Source organism: Pipistrellus kuhlii, unplaced genomic scaffold (assembly GCF_014108245.1).
Source record: "Pipistrellus kuhlii isolate mPipKuh1 unplaced genomic scaffold, mPipKuh1.p scaffold_m20_p_20, whole genome shotgun sequence".
Lineage (NCBI taxonomy): Eukaryota > Metazoa > Chordata > Mammalia > Chiroptera > Vespertilionidae > Pipistrellus > Pipistrellus kuhlii.
In genome coordinates, this window is record NW_023425516.1 from 18,559,412 (window position 1) to 18,585,360 (window position 25,949).

The 25,949-nt window shown below is 39.6% G+C and overlaps 1 protein-coding gene across 6 annotated transcripts in view; it reads right to left on the reverse strand.

Moving 5' to 3' along the window:
* Positions 1 to 12,544, reverse strand: part of PITPNB (phosphatidylinositol transfer protein beta) — a 53,693-nt gene extending 41,149 nt beyond the window's left edge. For 4 of the 6 annotated variants that reach the window (XM_045585664.1, XM_036449594.2, XM_036449591.2 and 1 more), the window contains exons 1-3: positions 12,422 to 12,544; positions 5,768 to 5,798; positions 2,693 to 2,838 (exon numbers count right to left, since the gene is read on the reverse strand). In XM_045585664.1, coding sequence (XP_045441620.1) covers positions 2,693 to 2,838; positions 5,768 to 5,798; positions 12,422 to 12,441 — 197 coding nt within the window. In that variant the 5' untranslated portion in view covers positions 12,442 to 12,544. Of the gene's footprint in view, positions 1 to 2,692; positions 2,839 to 5,767; positions 5,799 to 8,063; positions 8,177 to 12,421 lie in introns of all 6 variants that reach the window. The other 2 variants (XM_045585665.1, XM_036449593.2) reach the window with 1 other exon arrangement.
* Between the last annotated feature and the right edge of the window lie 13,405 nt (positions 12,545 to 25,949).

Sequence of the window (25,949 nt, forward strand, 5' to 3'; positions counted from 1 at the left end):
TAAGAAGGGGCTGGACCAGACCAGTCTGGAAGACAAAGACTAGCTTACTTAGAGCTAAAGGTCTTTATTCTGGACATCTACTACAACCTAGCCTAAGTAAACATCTTGAGTACCATGTTAAGTTTAACTTTTATTTTACAAGACTTGAGACTTTAAAGACCTAAAAAAATGGGACATGATGAAATCGTGGGTTTGGAAGAATTTCGTTGTCAAGTCCTTTGCAGTCCACTGCAGGAAATGGAAAATATTCTAACATCCCACAGGGCTCTGCAGGAGAGCCAAGTGATTAAGAGGGCAAGTTCTGGAGTCACAATGCCTGCCTGGGTTCATCTCCAAACTCTACCACCCAACAGCAGTGGCACAGGGTCCACTTATACCTTTCTGGATCTCAGTTTCCTCACTGGAAAGGGGTGCTATGGGAAATGAATGAGCTTCCACCGAGAGCACTTACAGTGGCCAGCACACTGTTTAAGAATACACCAAGTACCAAATCCTATGCTTAGAATTACCATGGGCAACTCCCCACTAGTGAAAGGAATTGAAAGATATATGGAAAGAACCTCACTATCCCATAAAACGAATATTATCTAAGAGGGAAGGAAACCAGACATTTGAAATGTCCCTCGAGATGGTCACTAAACTTTGGATTTTTTAATACCCTGCCAAGATTGTTCCTCAATTTTCTGATTGAGATGAAGTATGTAATCTTACAAAAAAAACAACGGTTTTTGCTGAAATAGGAAGGCATACTGGCCAGGGAATAAAGAGACCTTGATTAGAGTGGGTAAAGTAGACCTCACCACTTCCAGTATCTCAAATGTAAAATAAGGTATTGGTGGCCTTAGTCAACTAGCTACCTTACCCATCCAAATCTGCCATCAATTCTATTGATGCTGTACCAGAGCACTCTACAGGTTACCCAATGGGATAAATACTGGAAAAGGGAACATCTATTACTGGACACAGATTTAACTTCCTTAGGGAGAGAGCTCTAAGGCTCTAGGAACTTTGGGTACGCCTTCAGCATGCTGAACTTACACCCTTACAGGTACTGAAGTCTGACCGGCTGCGCTGCCAGCCCTCTGTCATAATTGCAGTCTTTCCCATAGCCCAGTGAAGGCCTCAGGACTTACTACGAAATGATTCTTTGCCCATTCCAGGATAAGTTTTCCTGTGGCTTTCTGCCTTCTGCATGACACTGCTGACTTTGAGTATAGACATCTGAATGCCCTTCCCTCCTCCCAGACTATAGCAGCAGTGGGCCCCTGTTTTGTCTTTATTAGCGGATAAGTTTTTGGTTATTTTTCATAATGGTTAGAGTGGCTTTATCTGCCATACTGCCTGAGATCCACTACTGCCCCCTTCTTTCCTTTCCATGCCTCTCCCTGATTCCATCCACAGTTGCCATCGTTGTTTGACAAGGCCAGTCTTATAAGGGCATTTAAACAGCCCTCACCGTGCACTCAACCCTCTCCTTCCCTTCTCAGGGGACACCGTGTTCATCAGGTTGAGTACTTCCTGTCAGGCACTTGGCCAAAGCATGGGGTTAAAAATCAGAAAAAGCAAGTCTCAGTCACCACTCTACCACTTCTTTGCTGCGTGACTTTGAATCTTCTTATGTAGAAGGTGTATAGTGACTATTTATACCTTATGGCATAATGAGTGCATAAAGGGTGAAACCAAAGGGGACTATGGAATGAAGTAGCGGTTCCAGAAGGCTGAGTGCACTGAGCTAGCATCCAGAGAGCCAAGGTTTTCCTTTATTTAGCTCACAAAAAGCCTGAGAGAAGGTCTTCTTATCATATATAATAAAACCATAATATGCAAATCAACCAAATAGCCCAACAGCAGAGTGACCATCCACACTATGACACCCACTGGCGCCAGGCCAGCCAAAGGCGGGTGTGATGCGATTGGTCAGGGGCCTGGCTACCGCTCCATAATCACCCTGAGGTGGGAGGCACGACTTCACTAATAAAGAAATGCAGTTAAATAAGAGGTTATTTTCTGAGTTTCAAATCGGCCAAATTTAAAAAGATAGAAAAATATGGGAAAATGAACACTACACTCTTGGAGGGCAATCGGGCAAAAACAACACTTAAAATGAGCATGTCCTTTCAGCAATCCTAGTTTCATAGATTTCTATGGCGAAAGAGTAACCTAAGGCATAAAGACATGTACAACCAAGTTCAGAGAAATATTATTTGTAACGGACAAAAACTGGAAAATGCCCAAAAAACAACCCCATCAGCTTATCATTAGAGAATGGATAAGTAAACTATGCTATGTCCATATTAAGAAATTTTACTTAGTCTTAAAAAGAATGGACATTAAACAATAACATGGATGTTCATGATATATAACTGCATAAAAAATAAAGCAAACTGCAGAACAATATGTATAGTATGATCCATTCGTTGTAGAACACAAAAAATGATACAAATGATATATCAGTTTTGTTGTTAGGTAGTTACATGCTTAATAAGTATAAGTTGAGTAGATGATGCCTAATTATTTAATACTAGAGGCCCGGTGCACAAAATTCGTGCAAGGAGCTCAGCCCTCCCAGCTGTGGCAGCTGCCTTGGCTTCATTGGAAGGTCGTTCAGCCGTCCGGTCTAATCAGCATATTATGCTTTTATTATTATACTAGTAGATAATGATTAAGTATCAAATGTGAATAGGCGGCTTACCTCTTTAGGTGATAAATTTTGTGTGTATACTGTCCTTTCTCTCCATCCTGCTCATAAGGTTCATTCTTTAAGACTTCAATTCCTTCTCCACCACCAGTCTCATTCTTACTAGCTTCTGCAACCGAGTACAGCTGCCCAACCTGATACTGAAATTTCAAAGAGTAAAGGAACCTCAGTAAGTCAGTAGTAAATGTGGAAACTTCCTATGCTAAAATCTTACTATAGATGATATAGAAAAGTAAGTCCAAACCATTTAGCACATATGTTCTACAAGAAAATGTGTCTCAAATTAGAAATGAATGTTTTAGGAAGAGGAACTACCAGATGCTCATACAGCTTCAAGAAACTGTAATATTTTACCAGATTTCCATTATTCAAAAAAACTGCTAGTTACAAACACTCTGGTGCTTTACTACGTACTCTGATATCCACTTATCAGAAAAATGCCTTGTGCCTGGCTGGTTGTGGCTCTGAGACTGAGTATCGACCTATGAACCCAGAAGTCATGGTTCAATTTCAGGTCAGCGCATCTGCTCAGGTTACGAGGTTGGTCCCCAGTACGAGGCATGCAGGAGGCAGCTAATCAATAATTTTTTCTCATCGTTGATGTTTCTATCTCCCTTCCTCTCTGAAATCAATAAAAATATATATATTAAAAAAGGAACTCTTTCTTCCTCTGAGTAAAAGTTTTCTTAAAAAAAACAAAAATCTTGATACTTAGTTCGTTTTTGAATAATGTACATTTTCATATCTATGATAGCTCAGTAATCTTACAAAATTTGGAAAAAGGTATGGCACATATATTCTCGAGTCACTAACCATTCCAATAAATGACAAAAAGCAAAGTTCTTTTGTTCTAATTTGTTTCTAAGGACTCAACCATGGCACTATCTCCAATCTCTTCAAATCTGTCTAAATTTCTTCCTCCCAATGAAGACAGCCTGAAAAAAAAAAAATGTGGGTGTTTTTTTTGTTTTGTTTTGTTTTTTGTTTTTATGGGCATGTTTTCAAAGAAACGCTACCTGTAAAAACTAATCGTTCAAAACCAACATTTTATTTGAGGGGCAAAAAATAGGGCCAGCTCTGTAAATATTGCTATCTAAAAAGCCCATAGGGCCCTGGCTGGTGTGGCTCAATTGGTTGAACATCATCATTTACACAAAAAGGTCGCTGGTTCGATTCCCAATCAGGGCATAGACCCAAGTTATAGGTTTGATTCTCAGTCCAGGTGTGTCTCAAGGCAACTGAATAATCTCTCTTTCTCTCTCTCACCCCTCTCACTAAAATCAATAAACATTTTTTTAAAATAAAAAGCCCATAGGAATATGATATCTTGCATGTTAATCCTCATTCTCTCTCCCTTCACTCATCTAGTTCCCCTTTCCCAGTCTCTCTGTCCATGTCTCTGACTCTCTCTCAGGAAGCTAGAACCAAACACATTTTTTTTTATAAATGAATCAAATAAGTTTTTGTAGGGGTTTTAGACTGCAGAAAGGGTTGTATTTCTTCTTTTGTTTTTCATGATACGTCCGTCATCAGTAATGCTAGAGTCAATCCTTAAGCCCTTTAAAATGTACTTCTCATATTTTAAAAATAGGATTAAAATGTCTCTAAGTCAAAAGGCAAATTTGATCTTGGCCAGGAACAGAGTAAACAAAAATTTACACAGAAACAACAACAGTATCCAAAAAAAAAAATGTTCTTAAGGGACTAATGTTGTATGGCCTGCTATTAGGCTGTCATTGTCATTTTAAAGACCAACAAATGAAGGCAATAGATATATTTATTAAGTGTCAGTACAACAAAGAGCTGAGATTATTTTCAGTAACAATACCAAGAAAAATTTCAACATCCAAGTTGATCCAACATCCAAAACCAAGAGAAAAAAGGAAACAAAAACAAATGTCAATTTCCGCATTCAAGTTCAAACAATGAGCTACACGAGCAAAGAACAGGAGTGCCTAGCTTGTTTTGAGTGTTTTTTATACAGGGAAACCTCAGGCACTACTGAAATATATATATACCGTATTTTCCGGCGTATAGTAGCTGTGTTCACATTTACATTCAACGGTGTAGTTAGCTATTGGTTTTTAGTTCCTTCATTTTATTTCTTTTCTTTCTGTCTTTGATCACCTGTCCCTTCTATGGTTATCAGTTTGTTTTGTCCCACTTCCAATTCACTGCTTCGAATTCACTGTCAGCTCTAAGAAAACCAGATAACTGAGCAAGTTACAGCAGGACCCCGAGGGCCTTATGTGTTTTGCTACCCCATCTCTTGATTTCTCTGAAGTCTTTTCTGTTTTTACTACCCTCCTTCTTGGCTATACTACAGATAGATAAAACTCCAAAACATGCAACTTCTGAACAGGGGATGTATTTTTGTATCATGTGCAGATCAAGAGAGACAATAATCTCTCAGTGATGTGCTGGTCAAAACAAGTCTGGAAAACCCTTTTCAGTGGAAAGCAGTAACTGTGACGATGCAGTAGGGAGACCAGCTGGTGAGGAGGGCCAGGGGGTCATGTTGTATCAGGCCAAATGAACATGCTGGACATGTTTAACCTTGTAACCTCGAGAAGATGGAACAAAGGATTGGGGGAGGACAGAGAGCTGCCATCAGAAGACCTGAGGGGTTACCATACGCAAGACAGAACAGGCCTATTTCTTACCGCTCAAAGGGAAGGAACTTCAACAACAGTCAAGTATTATGGGAAAGCAGGTTTTGGTTTAAAATCAAGACAAATGTTTTTAAAAGTCCAACAGTAAAGGAGGCTTCTTCTCTAAGCAGCAAGTGACTTAACCTTAAAGTGTTGAAGTTGAGCAAGATTTTGTAGACAGAATTTCTCTGAGATTTTGTAGACAGAATTTCTGCACTAGACAGCAGGTTAACCTGCATTCTTTGGTCCCTTCCAAAACAAAGTAATATAACAGAAATACATTTACAGTTATCTATGTAACAGCCTGTTTTTTGGTCACAAAAAACTAAAATGTAAAGGTAAATAAATACAACAAAAATATAACCTTTAGATTAATGTACTATATCAATAAAATAATACAAAAGCAAACATGACTTACCTCCTGAACAGAACAGGGCAAAACCACACGGCTAAAAAGACAAAAGGAAGAAGAATATAGGTTACACATAAAATAGTTGACTTTAAAACACGTCTGTATGCTTAAAAGACCTTCTACTGTAGCACGGTACAAGGACATCATTTATGGAAAAGTGTCTTTGCAATGCCTACAGCTCTAAATAAGTGTTTTTTGTTAATCCTTACCTGAGGATATATCTTTTCCATGGACTTTTACAGAGATTAGAAGGGAGGGAGAAAAAAAGAGAGGAAGAGAAAGAAACATAGATATGAGAGACACACGGACTGGTTGCCTCCTGTAAGTGCTGGGAATTGAACCTCCAACCCAGGTGCATGTCCTTGACGGGGAATGGAACCCCAGACCCTTTAGCGAGAAGGCTGGTGTTCTAACCATTAAGTACACCAACCTGGGCTAAATGTGTTTGTGTGTGTTTGTTTTGTTTTTTAATTAATATATTTTATTGATTTTTTTACGGAGAGGAAGGGAGAGGGGTAGAGAGCTAGAAACATCGATGAGAGAGAAACATCGACCAGCTGCCTCCTGCACAACCTCCACCTGGGATGTGCCTGCAACCAATGTATACGCCCTTGACCAGAATCGAACCTGGGACCCTTCAGTCCGCAGACCGACACTCTATCCACTGAGCCAAATTAGTTTCATCTAAGTGTGTTTTTTTAAATTGGGGAAATAAAACTACCATTCCAGGTTATCAGCAATCACTGCATTTAGCATCTAAATTATACCAGGATCCCCCAAAAGCAGTTGCAGAGATTCCTGTGAAGAGTAAAGAACAAGAGAAAACTCATTACCGAAAATTACAGGGTACAGAATGTATTATTTGTACACTGTCTGGCCAGGTTGCTCTCATGAAATTTTTAGTATGGTTTCATTCTCTATTTATATGCTGTGCATTTTTGGATGCTTCTCACAAATAGATGTTCTGAATTTCATGAATGAATTCTTCCCAAAACTGATCCCTACCCAATTACTTCTCAATTTTATTAAGAGAAAAACAAATAAACGGTCCATTAGACTTAATAAGAAAAAAAACTTGCCAAAACTGGTTTGGATCAGTGGATAGAGCGTCGGCCTGCGGACTGAAAGGTCCGGGGTTCGATTCCGGTCAAGGGCATGTACCTTGATTGCGGGCACATCCCCAGTAGAGGGTGTGCAAGAGGCAACTGATGGAAGATTCTCTCTCATCGTTGTTTCTAGCTCTCTATCCCTCTCTCTTTCTCTCTGTAAAAAATCAATAAAATATATATTTAAAAAAAACAATTACTTAAAAAAAAACTTTATGGAAAATGCTTTGAGCCTTATAAATATAACAATTCCTTCCAGGGTAGTCAATGTAGTATTGTAAGGTTATGTGTTTGATCTTGTCCAGCAAAGTTTTTTATTGGACATGCAAAAGGATCAATATAGAGACCCTGGCTCCAAAAAAGAGTACCATGGTAAACTATATTAGAACATTGCATTTTAACTCTAGATTTTTATAATGAAGTACGTTTATGTAGTTCTACCATAAACTCTGAAAACCATCCTGAATATCTCAGAAGAGCTGATGTTCAAAAGATCACCTTTTTGTTGGCCTGGTCCTTCTCTGACTTTCCCTCCAAACTATTAAGCCAGCGCCACAGTGATTGAAAGTCTTATTTTAACTCTTTCTATTATAAGGAGAGAAAAAAATCTCAAGGAATTTTCTTTTCATAGAAAATTCCCAATAGTCTTCCTCATTCCAACCTCTTTTTAGCTGCACTTTCCACCTACTTCTCTCTCCCTATTCTCCGCAAGCATCTATGCTTGAATACTCACATCACCTTAGTCGTCAACAGGTGCAAAACATGTCTCTTGTAATTCCCTCCTCCTTAACAACTGGAGATCACTCATCACTGTCTTTTTTTATAATGGTCATCTGAAGACAATGAACATCCTCAAAGTCACAAAGGTTACTAGTTTCTATCCTCATCAAGAATTCATTTGGTACACAGTCGTCCCATACATATAATTTCAGCTGTATCTTCTGGATACACACTCATTTGCTCACTTCACTGCCTCAGTAACAGAAAATAAACTGGGACAGGAGTGCAGTGGTCGGGGGGAAGACCAGGTTATATGCTGGGAGTGTATTTTGAAAAATATAGGAGGAAACAGACAAAATGGAGGGAAAATATATTATGAGGGCCTGCAATATAATGGTGAGAAATCTATTAAATTTATTAGGCCACAAGGAATGCTGGGAGGTTGTTCAAAAAGGTGAGAGAGAACTACCGCTAACCTGAAGAAGTCATCGGTAGGTGGTTAAAATGTTTGAGAAGCAGGAGTGTGGGGAGAGACATCTTTTGGGAGGCTGGGCAAGGCCTTACAAAGGCCTTGAACCAAGATGGTGGGCTGCAGGGGAAACAAATGGAAGGAAGGAATACAAAGGAAAGAGTTAAAGACTTCCCTGAAGTTTCACAAAGCCAAACAACCCCTGAGTGATTTTAGCAGGAAGATCCATATTTTTATATATCTACACTTCTAGGAAAACTCATTTCACGGAATGAAAAGTGACTGATTAAGACATTCTGAATGAATGATGAGTCAAGTAACCTCTTCAAGATTTACTTACTAAGAAGTATAAGAGAGAAGGGACAGGACTTGATTTTTGATGACTGGTCTAAAAGCAGTACAGATATTCCCCCACATTTTGGGGGGAAAGTTTGCCACTTCACTTTTAGGAAAGACCTATATTAGAACCTATTTTTGCTAACTGAAAGAAATACACAGAGGATTCTCGCTATCACAAATAAAGGAGAAAAGTGAAAATAATATTCAGCATTTGTTTTGTAGAACTGTCACAGAGGCAGGATGCAACTGGGGTGGGGGGGGGGGGCGGTACTGGGGGGTGCATCAAGAGTGGCTCCACCAAGCTCCTTCTCAGGGAACCACACTCAGGATTTCAGCATCAAGCTGCCGCAGCTGTGAACTGTGTCTGCGAGCATCAGTTTTATCTCGATTTATTTTGTGCATCAGTTAGCAAGGTGTATCCTGAGGTGTCAGAAAAGCCTGAGAATCATCCAGGTATCACACTTAGTGTAAAACTGGATGCAATCAAGCATATCTAATGTGATTTTGTAGGTGTTTAGGGGAATATGGGAATGATCAAAGTTTTTTCAGATACAGCTGACCCTTGAACAACATGGGTTTGAACTGTGCAAGTCCACTCATATGCAGATTTTTTCCAATAAACACCTGTACTGTTTCAACCCACAGTTATAAGCAGAGACCCATTGTATGCATTGATCTGCGCCATTTTATATAGGGGACCTAGCATCAGTGAATTTTGGGGATCCTCTGTGGGTACCAAGGGACAACTAAGTTTTAGGGGAGTCACAATTTATGTACATTTTGGGGGGGGGGTTAGTGTCCCTAAGCTTGTGCATTGTTCCAAGAGTTAACTGTATTAATTCATGGTAACTGCTTCTTTGTTTTATGCCATTTCAGCTAATTAAAAGTTTCATAGGAATGCTCTACTTTCGGATAGTGGGGGAACCTGAACAGGCATACCTCATTTTATTCTGCTTCACAGATAATGCCTTTTCCTTTTCTTTTACAAATTGAAGGTTTGTGGAAATCCTGTGTTGAGCAAGTTTACTGGCACCATTTTTCCAATACGTTGAGATGAGGGTTAGCAATTTGTACAAATATTTTTAATTAAGACTTGTACCTTTTTTAAGACATAATACTATTGCACATTTAGCTGACTGCCGTAATACATAACATTTATATTCACTGGGAAACCAAAAAGTTCGTGATTGGCTTTACTACAAAATTCACTTTATTGCACTGGTGTAGAACCAAATCCACAATATCTCTGAGTTATGTCTGTATTTTAGAAATTTTTATACTTCTCTAAAAATTTTCATGAAAATAATTCCCCAAATGGAATAACTAGTTTAAAAAAAAAATTAAGAATTTATTCTAATGGCAAATCCATCTATTTACTTAAGTAACAACTTGAACTTCCCACCCTGAAAAGTTATTTCTAACCTTTTAATTCATGTCAAAAATAGATGGCATTTTTAAAGACAACAAACATTTGCCAAAGCATTTTACAATTTACCAACATCTTCATATAGGAATGATCTGTTCATTGCTCCTAACCAAAAACAATTTTAGAAAGCTGACTTGGGAATACTAAGAATAATTTTTTTTTCATTCAACAACACCGACTACTTAACAGTGTACCAGACTAGATGTTGTGTGGATGCTGGAATACTTAAAAATAAGAAACAGTCTCTATCTTCAAAAAGTCTAGAAGGAAATACATTCTAGGGGAGACATATGTGAGGAGTGAATATCAAGAAATGGTCATTATAAATTGTTAGGAAATATTATACTTTGGGCACATTTTGACATGTGTTACCTCAGTGCATTCAAATTTTTACAATGAAAGTAATGGTTCACAAAAAGCAAAGTGTATAACGTATCAATGGGAAATGTTTTTCATAAGTAAGCTTGACACTCCTCACATAATCGTCAACGGAATCTACTAAGCACTTAATTCACATTTTAGGAGGTAGGAAATAACTCTAATAAAAGAAATATGATTACTCCTGTGATCTAAAATCAGTTCTGCAACTTCCTTGGCTTGAGCCAAGTCAATTTCCTTCTGTCTCATTTCCTCAATCTGTCTTAATATCTGCCACCTATCTACATTACAAAGAGGTCAGAGTAATAAATGAAATAACCCTTGCATGACACACAGTACAAAGAACTTGGAAGAAAACTTTCGTGTAAATCCAAAGCCCAATACTATAAATAAGCTTTGACTGAAATGTGTCTTTTCTCAGGATCCCTGTCACTGGCTAGTTATAATTTTTCATTAATTTATTTAACAAATATTTACTGAGCATGTACTACATGCCCGGGACTAGTCTAAGACCTGGAAATATGGGAGCCAGTAAGACAAATTCATGGAGCTTACATGTGGTAAGAGAATTCATACAGTAAAACAGGAAAACACACACACACACAATAATTGTGTTGCGCCGAAACCGGTTTAGCTCAGTGGATAGAGCGACAGCCTGCGGACTGAAGGGTCCCGGGTTCAATTCTGGGCACGTGCCCAGTAGGGGGCGTGCAGGAGGCAGCTGATTGGTGATTCATAGATATTTCTAACTCTCTATATCTCTCCCTTCCTCTCTGTAAAAAAATCAATAAAATATATTTTAAAAAAATAATAATTGTGTTGCATGGTAGATGGTGATAACTGCTATGGGAGAACAATAGAGCAGGGAAAACAGATACCAAAGGTGGGTGTTACAATTAGATCTTCAGAGACGGATTCCCTAAGAGGTATACAGTATTTAAGAAAAGACCTGAAGGAAGCGGGTGGAGGGATGGGGTAGGGTTAGTGAGATGCAGAATGAACACTTCAAACCAGGGAACAGCAAGCAGAAAGGCCAGAACACCAAGGAAGCACGTGAGGTTGGGATGGGCAGGGGAAGGTTAGTAAATAAAATCAGCACAGAAAAGATAACAGTATAAGACCACCCCACCTCCAGGCTGTATTGTAACGGGTGTGGGCTTTGATTCTCAGTGAGATATGGAAATCTTTTGAGGGTTTTAAGCCGAGAAGCCGGAATGAGTCACTTCGTTTTTAAAGGTAAGTTTCGGAACTAGCACTACAATAAGAATAAGGTGTGTTGGAGATGGTTCAATCCAACTAAAAGTTTTATTATTATTTTTTTTTTAATATAGAACGAAAGGAGCATTTGAAAACCGGAAAAGGGCCCTAACTTGAAATCCCCTCGTTGCCCAAGGGATGATGACGAAACGAAGCAGCTGTGATAGCTGAACAATCACTGCCAACCACATTTCCTGCGATAGTCAGTCCTTGGCGGGTGGGAAACGCCTGACTTTTCAACAAAAGCGCTCGGCTGGATCGAAGGCACCTGGGAACCCTTCTATTTGACAGACCACGTGTTCACGCCTCACTGCAGCCCCGGTGAGGTGGGTGGAGCCTAGAGTGTCACCCCACCTGCAAGATATGGGAACTGAGACTGATGGCCTGGCTGTCAAAGTCAACGCAGCTGCCCGCCCGGGGGGTGGGGGAGCGCAGGCTTTCCCGGCTCCCCTTCAGGAACTTCAGGGCGCCTGGGTCCCACCTGGAGCTCAGACCCCAGTGCTGCCCTCACCCGACAAGCCGCCGATCTCCCGCCGGTGACAGGCAGGCTCCACCCAAGACGACAAATCACAGTCAAACCCACCCCCGTCTCTCCCACCCTCGGTCCCCCACAGCGGGGCCTGGGGCTAGGCGATTGGTGGGAAGACGGGTCCCAGCGGGAAACTCCCGGCCGCGCCTTCCCGAGCCACGCGATCCGATCGGGGACACAGCCTGCCTCGAACCCCGGGAAGAGAGGGCAGCACTGTGGCCGCAGGAACGCCCGGAGGAGGACCCTGGGGAAGCGCCGTGGAGGGGGGCCTCGAGTGGGCCGGGGGGCGCGGGCCGGAGGGGGGGAAGGGGAACGCGAAAGGGAGCGGCCAAACCCCAGCCTCGCTCCTTCTCAGGAGTATTCCGCCACGTCTCCATCAATGAACCTCCCACCACGACACCCCGGCAGCCGCGATCCCGCCCACGGACCCACTCACAATTCCTTAATCAGCACCATCTTCCTGGAACCCCCAGACAGCTGCTGCCGCTACCACCTCCACCGCCGCCGCTGCCGCCGCTCACTGAGCCTGCGCGGCCCCGCCTCCCTGCTCAGGACGCATGCGCGCCCACGCCCTTCCGCCGCGAGCCGTCGCGTCAGCGCGGGAGACCGGCTAGCCCCGCCCCTTGTTCTGCGCCCCACCCTGCGCGCACGAGGCCTCCACTGCGGCTGCGCGGGCGGTGGGCGGGGCGGGCGGCTGCTACTGCGGCTGCGCAAGCTCCCGCGCGGGCGGCGGCCTCTCTCTCGTCACCGCCCCAACGCTCCGCCTCCTTCCAAGTCAACTTCCCTCGGGGGCGGCTGCTTTCCGGTGAGTGTACACCAGCTGGCTCCCGGGAAGCCGTTTTCTGCTGACTTAAAAGTACGAAACTCCCTCACCGTTTTGTTTTTTTTTTGTGAGAGGAAGTCCGCCTTTTTGACAGACACTTTTCTTTGGAAGTCCACGTGAGGGACTTGTGACGGGGGCGCGAGGCCGTCGCCGCCGTCGCCGCGGCGTTCCGCTCCCCTCAGCGGCCCCGTCAGATTCCGCGGGAAGAGGTTCCCCAGGCTCCGGGCTCGCGGGCATGTGTTCCAGAAGCCTCGTGAGTGCCGGCGTCCGACCGTGCCTCAGCGTGCGAGGGCCCGCGGCTGCGGCCACACGCGGTCCCCGACGCCCCTGACCTGGAACCCAGAACCCCACCGCTGCTGGGACTCCGCAGGAGGTGCTTCCAACCAAGTTCCCCCCGTTCCCCTCATGGGGAAAAGAGGTGCTCGGCCTTCAGACCCGGGAACGGGGCCTGTGCTGGGAAGACGCTAGAGAAGTCCCAGTGAATGCCCCCCACTTCCGTCCCCCCTAAACCCTCTCCCCCCCCCCCACACACACACACAGGCTCCAGCCTGAAGAGCCCAGAGGTGGACCTTAGGATGAGCTGTAGCCCAGGGGTCACGCTCCTACTCTATACTCTGTGCCAGGGCAGTTCTAGGCGCCGGGGAAACTTCTGGAAACGAAATAGACACAGTTCCCGTTCTCACTTAGGAACGAGAGAAAGGGGCGCAAGTGCTGTTCCGTGAATAAAATCAGAGGGATGGCGGAGGCAGAGCAGTCGAGGGGAGGACACTCGCGAGGCCGCTCTGGAGCTTCGTGCTCGTCCACAGCCCGGCCTGTGAAGACGGGGGGAGGCGGTCCCTTCCGAGGAAAGGAAGCCCGAGGGTGGAATAAGCCTCCGGCATTTGAGGCGCAGATAGAGGTCAGGTGTGGCTGGAACTTCTGAGGGAGGGGAAGGAGGTGGGGGCTGGGACTAAACGGGTCAGCGGGCCACTGTAAAGAGTTTGAATCGTCTTCTAAGAATCAGGGGAAGCCGTTGAAAGATATTAAAATAATAAAAATGTCATGAAGACACTGCTACAGAAACCTGTATGTTGTATCTGATCCTGGGGTACACCTATGGAATTAGGGCTGCCTCAAAATAAAAGAAGAAATAGTGGAATGTTTACCAAAAAAAAGCTCGGAACATCCTCCTAAGGCAGCCCCTGGACTCGCTGAGTTTCTGTGATGTGCGGAGCACTGTGCTGAGTTACTGGCAAGGTTTCCTGGAAACACGTGCTTGCTTTCAAGGAACTTAGAAACGAAAAGCTTCAACTGATTGGGCACCTGTTACCTGCCACGTACTGTTCTAGGTAATGGAGGTATTCTTATCTCATTTCACCCTTAGGGCATCATTATGAGATAGGTATTTTATTTATTTTTTATTTTTTTTAATATATTGATTTTTGTACAGAGAGGAAGGGAGAGAGATAGAGAGCTAGAAACATCTATGAGAGACAGTCATTGATCAGCTGCCTCCTGCACACCCCCTACTGGGGATAAGCCCACCACCAAGGTACATGCCCTTCCTTGACCGGAATCGAACCCGGGACCCTTCAGTCCCCAAGCCGACGCTCTATCCATTGAGCCACACTGGTTTCAGCATGAGATAGGTATTTTAGCATGCTTCAAGAAGGGGGATAGAGGGCAAGGGGTTCAGAAAGCCAAGTTAAGTGACTTGTGCAAAAATCACTCAGCTAGCTTGTTTATAGAAGCGGGTTTCATCTCCAAATTTTAAAAACACCAGTGTCTTGGTCTTTCCACTGCCCTGACTTTTTTCTAGATAAAAGTAAAAAGTCGAGGCATGCAGACATGCAATCATTTGTGCACGAGTGGGGTCCCTCAGCCTGGCCGTGCCTGGATTCCTCCAGGTTGTGTCTAAAGAAACAATTTGGAAATTGGGGAGCCAGGCAGAAGCCCAGTGCAAGAGGGAGGAGTCTGCATGTGCTCAGGCCTTGCTATCCTTTTATTCAGTTTGGGATACACCTAAAGGCCTTAGGCAATTTCTGCTAACAGGCTGTCTTATCAGTAGGATTTACATGACTATCTGGTCTTGAAGTTGCTTTAGATACCATGACTAAGTAGTGGGTGCATAGCTCTGACCTTTGCCTGGGCTCAAGGGTCACCAGCATTCCGGGCTCCTTGCCCACACCTCTCTGCCAGTGAAGGCGGTAGGTGGCTCCCCACATGAGGTGATAGCCATTGTGGTTTGGATGTGCATTTCCCTAATGATTAGGGATGCTGAGCACCTTTCCATGTACCTGTTGGTCATCTGTATGCATCTTCGGGAATATGTCTGTTCAGGTCCTCTGCCCATTTTTAATCAGATTGTTTCTCTCTCTCTCTTTTTTTTTTTTTTTCCTACTGAGTTGTATGAGTTCTTTATATATTTTGGAAATTGATCCTCTATCAGATATGATTTGCAAATATTTTCTCCATTCAGTAGGTTGTTTTATGATAGTTTTCTGTGCAGAAGCTTTTTAGTTTGAGTAGTCCTACTTGTTCTTGTTTTTGATGCCTTTGCTTTTGGGGTCAAACAAAAAGAAAAAAAATAATTGCCAAAACCAGTGTAGGGGCTTATCTATATTTTTCCATACTATTTACCCATCTGTATTTTTTATATTTATCCATTTCATAATTGGGTTATTTTTGTCTTGAGTTGTAAGATTTTAAAGTATATTCTGGATATGAGTTTATTGATACACATATGATTTAATGTATTGTTTATTTAATGGTGTTCTTGTTATTGTTGTTAATCCTCACCCAAGGATTTTTTTCCCATTGATTTTTCTAGAGTAGAAAAGGAGGGAGAGAAGGTACTGAAATATGGTAGCAACCATACTTGGGTAAAAACTGCTGTTTGAATTTTAACCCTGCCATTGCTTAAACATAGGGTAGTTGCCTCAGCTTCCAAATTGAGACCTGGAGGCTAAGGCAATTTTACCAGAAATACAGGAGATTGATTCCCACTGACTCAGTAGCTTCAGGGGTAGAAACTGTAGATAACCTTTAGAGATAACCTTTAGAGATTAACCTCTGAGTTCTGCTTTGGTATTATCGGCTATCACAAGATAGGGCTAGATAGGGTACTTTCCTAAGTTCCCAGCCTTTAGAATTTAGAACAAAGGAAAATTCCTGTGGTTTGAACCTTTCAAAGGACTGCCTACACCTGGAATGGTGGTCCTGTGGACTCCACCTGTGTGTGGTGCTCTCGAGGCTGAGGCCGTGCTGGCCAGTTTTTCAATAAATCCTTGCCTGCTTTTTTTAATCAATCATCAGCCTCCGGTGGTCTTATTTTGAACCCAGGCTTCAACCCCACAACACAACAACAACAAAAAAACACATTTTGATGAAATTCAATGTCAGTTTTTTTAAATCTTATGCTTTTTGTATCCTAGCTATGAAGTATTTTTTTTACTCCCAAGTTGCAAAGATTTTTCTCATACATTTTGTTCTTAGAAGTTTTTTACTTTTTACTGTTTTAATTAGTTTTTCGGTTCCTTTAGAAAGAGTTTGACAATTTCTACAAAATCAAGCCTTGCTGGGCTTTTGGATGGATTTGGATTGAATTAATCAATTTGGGGAGAATTGACAATTTAATGATAATGTTTTGAATCCATGAAAATTCAGTTCTTTTTCTTTACTATCTCTTGACAGTGTTTTATATTTTTCAGTGTAGAGATCTGAAACATAAAATGCTTAGAAATATGTTTTTGTTAAATGTATTTCTAAGCATTTTATGTTTTTGGATGCTCTTGTTATTTTTAAAATTTCAGTTTTTAATTGTTAATCCAGTAAAACCTCCATATAATGAATTAATTTAGGTCAGGGGGTATCTGTTAAAGTTGAAAGTCCATTATATAATAAAGTAGATTTTCCAAATGTGTATGTTGAAAAATTGACAAATTAGTTTACCTGTTTTTACTTAATGTAGACATGTTTGTGTAAATAAAATTAAGTATGTATGAAAAGTTTAATTTCACAGAAAAATTTTCTCTGTGTATTGCTATAATTTTAAATTTATGCTGGATAGGTCCAGTAAATAAATGCATTTCCCAGACACTGTGAATAAACAAATGCCTATGGCTGGGATGTGGCTTAGTGCACCTGGGAACATCGGCCGGCACGTGTTAAAACTGCTGCAGAAAGGCATGCCACGTGTTGAGAGAGATGTGGTGTGATCACATGCTAATCATTCCCTGAACATTATTTATAAGCATTGATTCTTGGATTTAAATATGTAGACTATAGTTATAGATACAATATTGGTTTTTCCAACATATGGCCTATTCACTAAAATTTGTTAAAAATAACTGAATTAATAACAACAACAAAAACCCTGTTAATTTAGTTATAAGCAAATCTTGGTTAAAAGCATTTTAAAATGAACACAATGTTAATTTTCACATATGACATATAGACTGGAAATTTTGTCCATTAAATCTGAAATTTGTTAAATCGAGGTCTGTGGTCCACAAAATCAAGGGTTTCCTGTGTGTGGGCACACATTATGATTGCTGCATCTTCCTGGTGAATTGAAGGCGTTATAATTATGAAATGTTTTTCTTTATCTCTAGTTATTTCTTGAAGTCTACATTGTTTGATTTTAATATAACCAATTCATTAATCTTATTCATACTCATTTTTTAATGGCACGTCTTTCCATCCATTTATATTCTGCCTATTTTATATCTATTTAAAGTGTATTTCTCATAGAGAGCATGAGTAGTGCTTTTATATCCATTAGACAACCTGTGCATTTTGGAATGTTTAATCCACTAACAGTTAATATAATTATTGACATGGTGGTTATTTATCTCCTTAGATTTTGTTCTTCTGTTTCTGCTTATTAACTATTTCTCTTCATATATTTTTATTTTTATTAAAAAAATTTTTAATCCTCACCCAAGAATATTTTTTCATTGATTTTTAGGAAGAATGGAAGGCATGGAAGCAAGAGGGAGAAGGACATAGAAAGACAGAAAGAGGCATTGATCCATGTGAAAGAGACACATCAATTGATAGCCTCCTACTTGCACCCTGACGGGCTGGGGATCAAACCCGCAACCCAGGTAAGTGCCCTTGAATGGGAACTGAACTGGTGATCCTTTGGTCTGAAGCTCTAATCACTGAGCAACACCAGGGCTCTCTTCATATTTTTAAAAGTTATTTCTTGAGGAATTAAATTTGTAATTTTTCATAATCTACTTAGATTTAAATGTTATGTACCACAGCACATAAAATATAAGAAAGTTTCAGCCATATGGGTTCATTTACTTTAGTCCTCTGTTCATTATGATATAGTTGCTAAAAATCATTGGGCGGGGGGGGGGAGTTTACATCCAGCCAGCGAAATCATTTGTTCTGACCCTGCCAACGCATTAGGGATGAGTTAATTAAATGTTTGACCAAATATAGCAGGCTAATTTTTAAGTTGATAATTTTGTGTGGCCCTCCAAAAATGGCCCTTGGCAGAAAAAGGTTCCCCACCTCTGCTATACATAATACATGTAGAAACATGATTAACTCCATTATACAACTGTATTTTTGCTTATACAGTCATGTATTTTAATGAAATGAATGGAAAACCAATCTTTTATGTTTGCCCCATATTTACCGTTTATGATCCTGTTTATTTCTTTGTAAGTATCTGTTTTCATTTGGTATCCTTTGTCTCCTGCCTAATGATCTTCTTTTAACATTTCTTGTACATCGACTAAAAATGAATTTTTTTAGTTTTTTGTTTAATGTAAATTTTTCTTTATTTCACCTTAATTCTTAAGGGATTTTTTTTTTTAAACTGGATAAGGCATTTTGGATTTTTATTCTTTTAGAACTTTAATATGTTGTTCCATTGTTTCTTCTGGCCTTTGTTGTTTCTGATGAGAAGTCAGCAGACATTTCGAATCATTCATTATTCCCTTGTATATAATGTGGGTTTTTTGTTATTGGTTTGGTTTTGCCTCACCTCTTGACTGCTTTCAAGATTTTTTTCCTTTAATTCTGGTTTTTATCAATTTGATTATTGCTGTGCGTAGGCATATTTTCCTTCATGTTTATCTTTCTTGGGGTTTGCTCAGGTTTATGACTTTAGCGATATTGAATCAATTTGGGGCCATCCTTCTTTTTTTCAGGTATTTTTTCTTTTGCATTTTCTTTCCTATTAGGAATCAGTTACATATATGTTATATACCTCATGTTGACCCCCAAGTGCCTGAGGCTCTGTTCACTTTTTAAAATGTATTTTTCTAAGTATTGTCAAATTTTTATTGATGTTGCTTCAAATTTCATATATTCTTTTATTCTCTTCAAATTACAGTTAACCCACCCAGTGAAGCTTTTATTTCAGACATTATAATTTTCAAATTTAAAGTTTCCATTTATCTCTTTCATAATGTTTCAATTTCTCTACTGAGTTTATCTTTTTATTCCTTGCAAGTATATTCTCCTTAATGTCCTTGAACAATGTAGGAAGAGCTACTTAAATTCCTTGTATGTAAACTCTTAACATCTGGAGTCCTCTCAGGGTCAGCTTCCATTGAATGTCTCAGTATGGTACATCTTCTTGAAGTACCTTTGGATTGTATCTTAGTTATTGTGAGTGATGTATTATAAAGACTTTGGATTCTGTTGTTTCTCCTGGGTCTACTGCTTTTTTAAAAAATCAGGCCATTAGATTGGCTGAACTGGAATTGTAAACTTGATTTGTCCTCCACAGTGGAGAGCAGTTGAAATTTTTGTTTGGTTCTTTTAGCCTTATCTGGACTACTTAGAATCTGCTCTTTACATATATACTTTATGGGTTAACCAGAGATTGGGCAGTGTTTGTAAACAATTTGGGGATGCTCCTTGTTCTCTTCTTGATAGTATTTTCCTCCTCACCAGCTGCTACATTTGTTCTGAAATCTTTTCCTCTGAAATGAGAAAGTAAAACTATAGATTTTCTTAATATTAGCCTTTTGGCCTGCCCAGAATAGAAAACCAAGAACCTCATCCCAGTGCTCAGTCCCCCAGTGCAGTATCTTACTGGTTTGATGCTTTCCAGTGCTTTTAGGTAGTTGTGTGGATTTGTTGTTGGTTGTTTGGTGTTTTTTAAAGTATATTGTCCAGATATTATAGGTGTTATATGTGGAATTATTGTTCTAATATAAGTTTACTTGACCATTATTAGAAGCAACATCTCTGGACTCTTTTTAATGCATGAGTTTTTAATGGACACTCATCTGAGTAAAACAGTCTTACATAGGTCCTCATGAGTCCCTACTTTAAGCCATGAATTAGGTGACAGCTTAAGTAATGTTAGCCATGACTTTACCCCAGGCTTTAGCTGTTAGATTTGGAAGTAGAAACCCTTACTTAGAGTTAGGTCAGGTGGAGGTATTCCTTCAAACTGTATGTAATGAGTACACTGCAAACTTATAAGACCAGTAGTTTCAATAAATCTTGTTTCATATTCATATAGAGCCCATTAAGGAAAAGGTCCATTTCATGTTCAAATATTATGATAAACAGCTTCAGTTCTTGTAAATGATTCAAAAATAATATATAATTTAGAGAAGTGATGAATTTGGGTGTGCCCAAGGAAAAGAAAATTGCCTACATTATTAGGAAGTTCAAGAGACATAACCATCTGTGACTTGATGGAGGGGGGTGTAACATAAAGATGTATGATGCCATTTGTAAAACTAATTTCTCTTTCCATTTAATCTGTTCTTGCCTAAGTAAATACAGCTAGTAATTAAGATACCATTTTGGTGTGGTTTATAAATGCGTTTGCCTTCATTAAATTTCACACTTGTGAAAAAGAGCTATTAAGAGACAGCCTAAGGTAACACTTTTGAATAGCTAACTTTGTTAAAAATATGTTTCTAAATTTCTTGCAATAAAATGTAATTGCATTTTGTTTTCACTTGCTAGAATCTTCTCACATATTAAGTATTGGAGATAAGACAGTGCTAGCAGGAGCATTCTGTTTAATTTGTAGTAATAGTGACTTTGGAGTTCCCCTTTCCTTGCCATTCATAATAAATATCATTTTCTGGTTTCTCTCATTTTTCTTACAATTCACTTCTTTTAACATTAAGTATTGGCAGAAGAGAGATTCTAAAATATATACTGTTTTGAAACTGTCAAATTTTGAAATATTTGCCATAAAATTAACATGGTTAAGAATCTATCAATCATTGAGCCTGATTGCAAAATTAGTACCTTGTTCTAATATTGCAACACTGGAGCATCTTGATGGCATGCCTATAAAATAAAAACAAAATAAAATAGGGTAAGGAAAGGAGAGAAGGGGGGAAAAACTATATCTTTTATTGTTGATAATACAAAATCATAGCCAATACAAACATGTCCTACCTTATAAAAATTGGTACATAGTAAAATTGTTGCTGTTGTATATGAACAGTGAACTTCTTATATGACATGTCTTTGTTATTTCATGTGTTACGATTTCCTTCAATTGGAATTTTAACTCCTCATTTATGTGACTAGTCTGTAGTGAGTCTAGTATAAGATGAAAACGTTTTTAGATTAAATGTTAGTATTACCTTTAAGCAGCCGGTATTAACTTATCTGAAGATAGATCTTTATTCAGATATTTTTATTAGTATCTCAATACAAGAGAAATAACTGAGCTCTTCTTTATCTCTATTAATTAAGTCCATTGTATGTTTTAAAAAGTGATAGTATTAACATGCTCACTTCTAAAGTTTTTTCTTCAAACAGATATTGATGTAAGCATTTTCTTCTATTTGATTACTTTTAACCTCAAAAGATCATCATTGAAGAAAAGATATCTCGTTTTGTCACTTAGTTTTATTTGGTCCTTTGCTTATTCCTAGTATTATTAATAGAATGTACAGTTAGCACTGGATGAATTTTGTGATGAGAATACTTTTATACAGAACAAGGGAACTTCCTCAGTGTGATAAAGGGCATCTAAGGAAAATTCACAGCCAGCATCATTCTTAATGTGAGAAACTGAGTGATTTCTCTCTGAGATCATGAGCAAGATAAGAATGCCCCTCTTCTATTCAACATTATACTGGAGGTTCTTGTCAGTACAGTTAGGCAAGAAAAAGAAATAAAAGGCATTCAGATTGGAAAGGAAAAAGTAAAACTATCTCTGTTTCCAAATGTCATGGTCTTGACTATGGAAAACCCTAAAGAATACACACTCGAAAAGAACTAATAAGTTCAACAAGATTGCAGGATGTAAGGTTAGTATACAAAAATCAACTGTATTTCTATTCCTTACAATGACCAAACCAAAATGACATTGAGAACATAATTCTATTTATAGTAATATCAAAAAGAATAAAATACTTAGGAATAAAGCCCCAAATCAAACCTATCTATTGGAGATAGGTTCAGGGGGGTTAGCCTGGGATGGGCTGCTGCTGCCCATTGCTGCCCTGGATGCCAGTCTCTGTGGGGTACCTTAGAGTTTAAGGAGATGCAAGGCTGAACCAGAAGAAGAAAGAGAAGGGCATGCTTCTAGGAGGAGTGTGCCCAAGTCAGGGTGTCAGCAAGGCCATGTTCCTTCTGAAACCTCCGGGGGAATTCTTCCTTATAGTTTGCTGGCAGTCTTTGGTGTTCCTTGATTTATAGGTGCCTTATCCTACTCCTCCATCCTCACATGGCATTTCCCTGTATCTCTTCTTGTCATCTTCCTTCTGTGACTCTAGTCATGTTGGATTAGATCCTACCTTGATGACCTCATCTTAACCTTCTTACTTCTGCAAAAAGGTCACATTAAGAGGTACTGGGGGTTAACTCTGCAATGTTTTTGGTTTTCTTCTTTAAGGAGTCTGGATATTCCTGATTAAAAACTTGGAATGTTTAGAAATATCCTCTTCAAAATGAGAAATTTTTCTGTTAGGTACTTATAAAAGGTGCCAATTCTATGGGCCATTTTATTGTGTTAAAAACGAAACCTAGAAATAATTCCAAATTTAGATTCTCATTCTTTACCTTTAGGGAATATGGACAGAAATGCAAATGTCTATCATTTAGTTATGATAAATCCAACCTTTGGAACCACCAGTTGGTGCTTGATTGTGCTAGAGGAGTATTACAGAAAAACAATAGCTTTCATTGTCATTTTTCAGGCATAATTACAGTAATAGAGTTGGATAAAATTAGTTGAAGATAGGATTAAGGTAGTATTGTTTTGATTTGGTTATATTTTATTTTTCTATCTATGCATTTATAAACATAATTTGATTCACAAAAAGGAGTAGATTATTAGTTCATAGGGCAATATTATGTCCTTTTCATGATCAGTTGAGTAAAAAATTTCAATTAAGCAAGATCTACTTTCTGTGAACTGTGGAGACAGTCAGCGAATTCATAGGGCTTCTCACCATTTTCATTTTTTTAATAATGTATGTATTTCTTTATTGATTTCAGAGAAGAAGGGAGAGGGAGAGAGAGAGAGAAACATCAATGATGAGAGAGAATCATTGATTGGTTTCCTCCTTTACGCCCCCTACTGGAAATCTAGCCTAAAACCCTGGCATGTGCCCTTGACAGGAATCGAATCTGGGACTTTTCAGTCCGCAGGCCACCGCTCTATCCTTGAGCCAAACCGGCTAGGGCTAGAGTGCTTCTCAAATTAAGAAATTTAGAACATCCTGGATATTTCCATAAGTCATGCTGAATGTTCTTACTGGCAAATTATTCTATAATATAATGCTTTGAAAGAGGGAGGAGTCTAAGCTTATCTGGGAAATAAAAGTAGGGAAATATTTGTTTATCTGTTAGTCATATTCTAATCCTAATGAATTAAAAAAATTACTTTCATAATATAATTTTCATGGTTAGCCAAATTTTCAGAAAATGGAAGGTAGAGATACTATTCATTGTCATTTTGCCCTTTAAAAAACTTTTTAATATAAGATTAGCAAGATACTAGAGCTGTGGTAATTAGATTTCTTTCAGGATAATAAACCATTAAAGTTTATGAGTCACATTAACAAAAAGACCTCTCAGTTCCACCATTTCCCTTTATCAGTTCATTCTACAATGAACATAAAATCCTCTGCCTGGAGTTCAGAGCACAGCAAGAGAGAAAGGGAAAAGCCAGAACAGAAAATAATAGGTGGGAAATGTTTGGTATCTCTCTCTCTCTCTCTCTCTCTCTCTCTCTCTCTCTCTCTCTCTCTCTTTCTCGAGAGAATACTTATTAAAGCGGGAGACAGTGAAACAAGGAAGGACTTATGATAGAAGAAGCAAAAGGAGAGCGCCTAGGTGGGGCTGCTTTGGCTCACTGAGAAGTCACAGAAAAAGAGAGCTTTGGAGATAGGTTCAGGGGGGTTAGCCTGGGATGGGCTGCTGCTGCCCATTGCTGCCCTGGTTGCCAGTCTCTGTGGGGTCCCTTAGAGTTTAGGAGATGCAGGCTAAACCAGAAGAAGAGAGAGAAGGGAAAGGCACAGGCATGCTTCTGGGAGGAGAGCGCCCAGTAACCTTTTGATCCTGAAGCTTATGACAAATGTCTAGTGCTGAGTGCACTGCTGGAATCAGCAGAACTTGCCTGAGGTGAGACTTCTCTCAGCGGCTTAGTAACTAACTAGTTTGTGGTCTGAAGGATTCAGATACTCGAGCGTTTCTTTTCTGGGCGTCATCCCAGAGCCATCTTAGTTGTTAAAAAAAAAAAAAAAGAAAAGAAAAGAAAAAAAGGTAATAGAGCAAAGAGGAGAGAGCTCTGGCTTTTGTGTGGGAAGATTCACTTGATCATTCTTTGGTGTCAGGGGTGGTTGGTGGAAGCCACCTGAAAGAGCAGGGTGTGGGCCACAGGCCAAGACTCGGGGTACAGAGAGAGGATGTCACCTGTCATGGGTATTGACTGAAAGAGTTTCTCGGTGACAAGAGCCATACTGCTCTATTCCATCCCTCTTAGAGGAGCCCTTGGAGGAAGACTAAGGCAGAAACCCTCCAGGGAATGCACCTCACTTATTTTCTTTCTTTGCCCTCCACATTACTTGATTCTTATTTTCATTATTATGGATTTTATTCTGTACTTTTATTTAGAACATCTCAAAACCTTTTGAAAGCTGAAGAATATATATGTATATGTATTTCTGCATGCATTATCTTAACAAGAATATCCAAGTTGATACACATATCCAAATGGGTTTTTAATGATTTGTGGAAAGCATTTTGAAAATCTTAATGCATGTGGGTTTTCTTTCAAAAGAATTCTTTGATTATAGATTTTCAAAAAAAAAAAAAAAAAAAGCCATTGTTTGCAACTTATGCTTCAAAAAGTGCTAAATGCTCTTTTGTGGCCAGGAAAATGTATCAAAAACATTCCCTTCTATAGAAACAGCAACATCCTTCTGAGAATTGTAAAAGTTTGAAAAGTCCCATAAGTAATTCTGTTATGTGTTGGGATCTAGATAGGAATGGGGGTTGGGAATTGGGATGATCTCAGAAAGCAATCTGGCATCTATTCAATCAGTTGTGAAGTTGCTGGCATTTTTAGACCCCTGCACAAATAAGCACTCTTACTGATTTTTAAAAAAAGATTAAAATTAACCTAAAAACTTAAAAAGCCAAAGTGAGCAGCAACAAGCATTTATTTGATATCATAAAAAATTGTAATCCAGGGGCATAGATTAAGGCAGAAACCCAAATTATGTCCCAATTTGGCAAAGGCTTTTTATGAGAAAGGGAAGGGAAGTAATAGAAGGAAACTATTTCTATAGTATAAGTGCTAGCTAATAAGCTAAGTTATTTTTTTAGCTATATATGGTGGTGCTGATTCTAAGGAATGTCCTTAAATTTCAGTCCTCTTAGTCAGGATGTCTGCAAACAGTTGTTTGGAATATAGTGTTAGTTTGGCCCATTCCAAAGGTTATTTTGCCTAGTTCAAACATTCCAAAGGCTCACAAGAATCAAGACCTGCAAGGTATTTTTACCTTCATTTTGAAATGGCTTCATTTATATGTTTTCTCATTAAAATCCAAGTCAGCATTCTTTAGCCAACATAGCCAACCTAAATGAATTTTTCATTTTTTAAACAGTTGGTTTTGCCCAAAGGCTAAGAAAAAAAAACACCTCTACCCTATTACCCCTGACAGAAAACTTTAAACCCTTATCCTATACCTCATCTGCTATG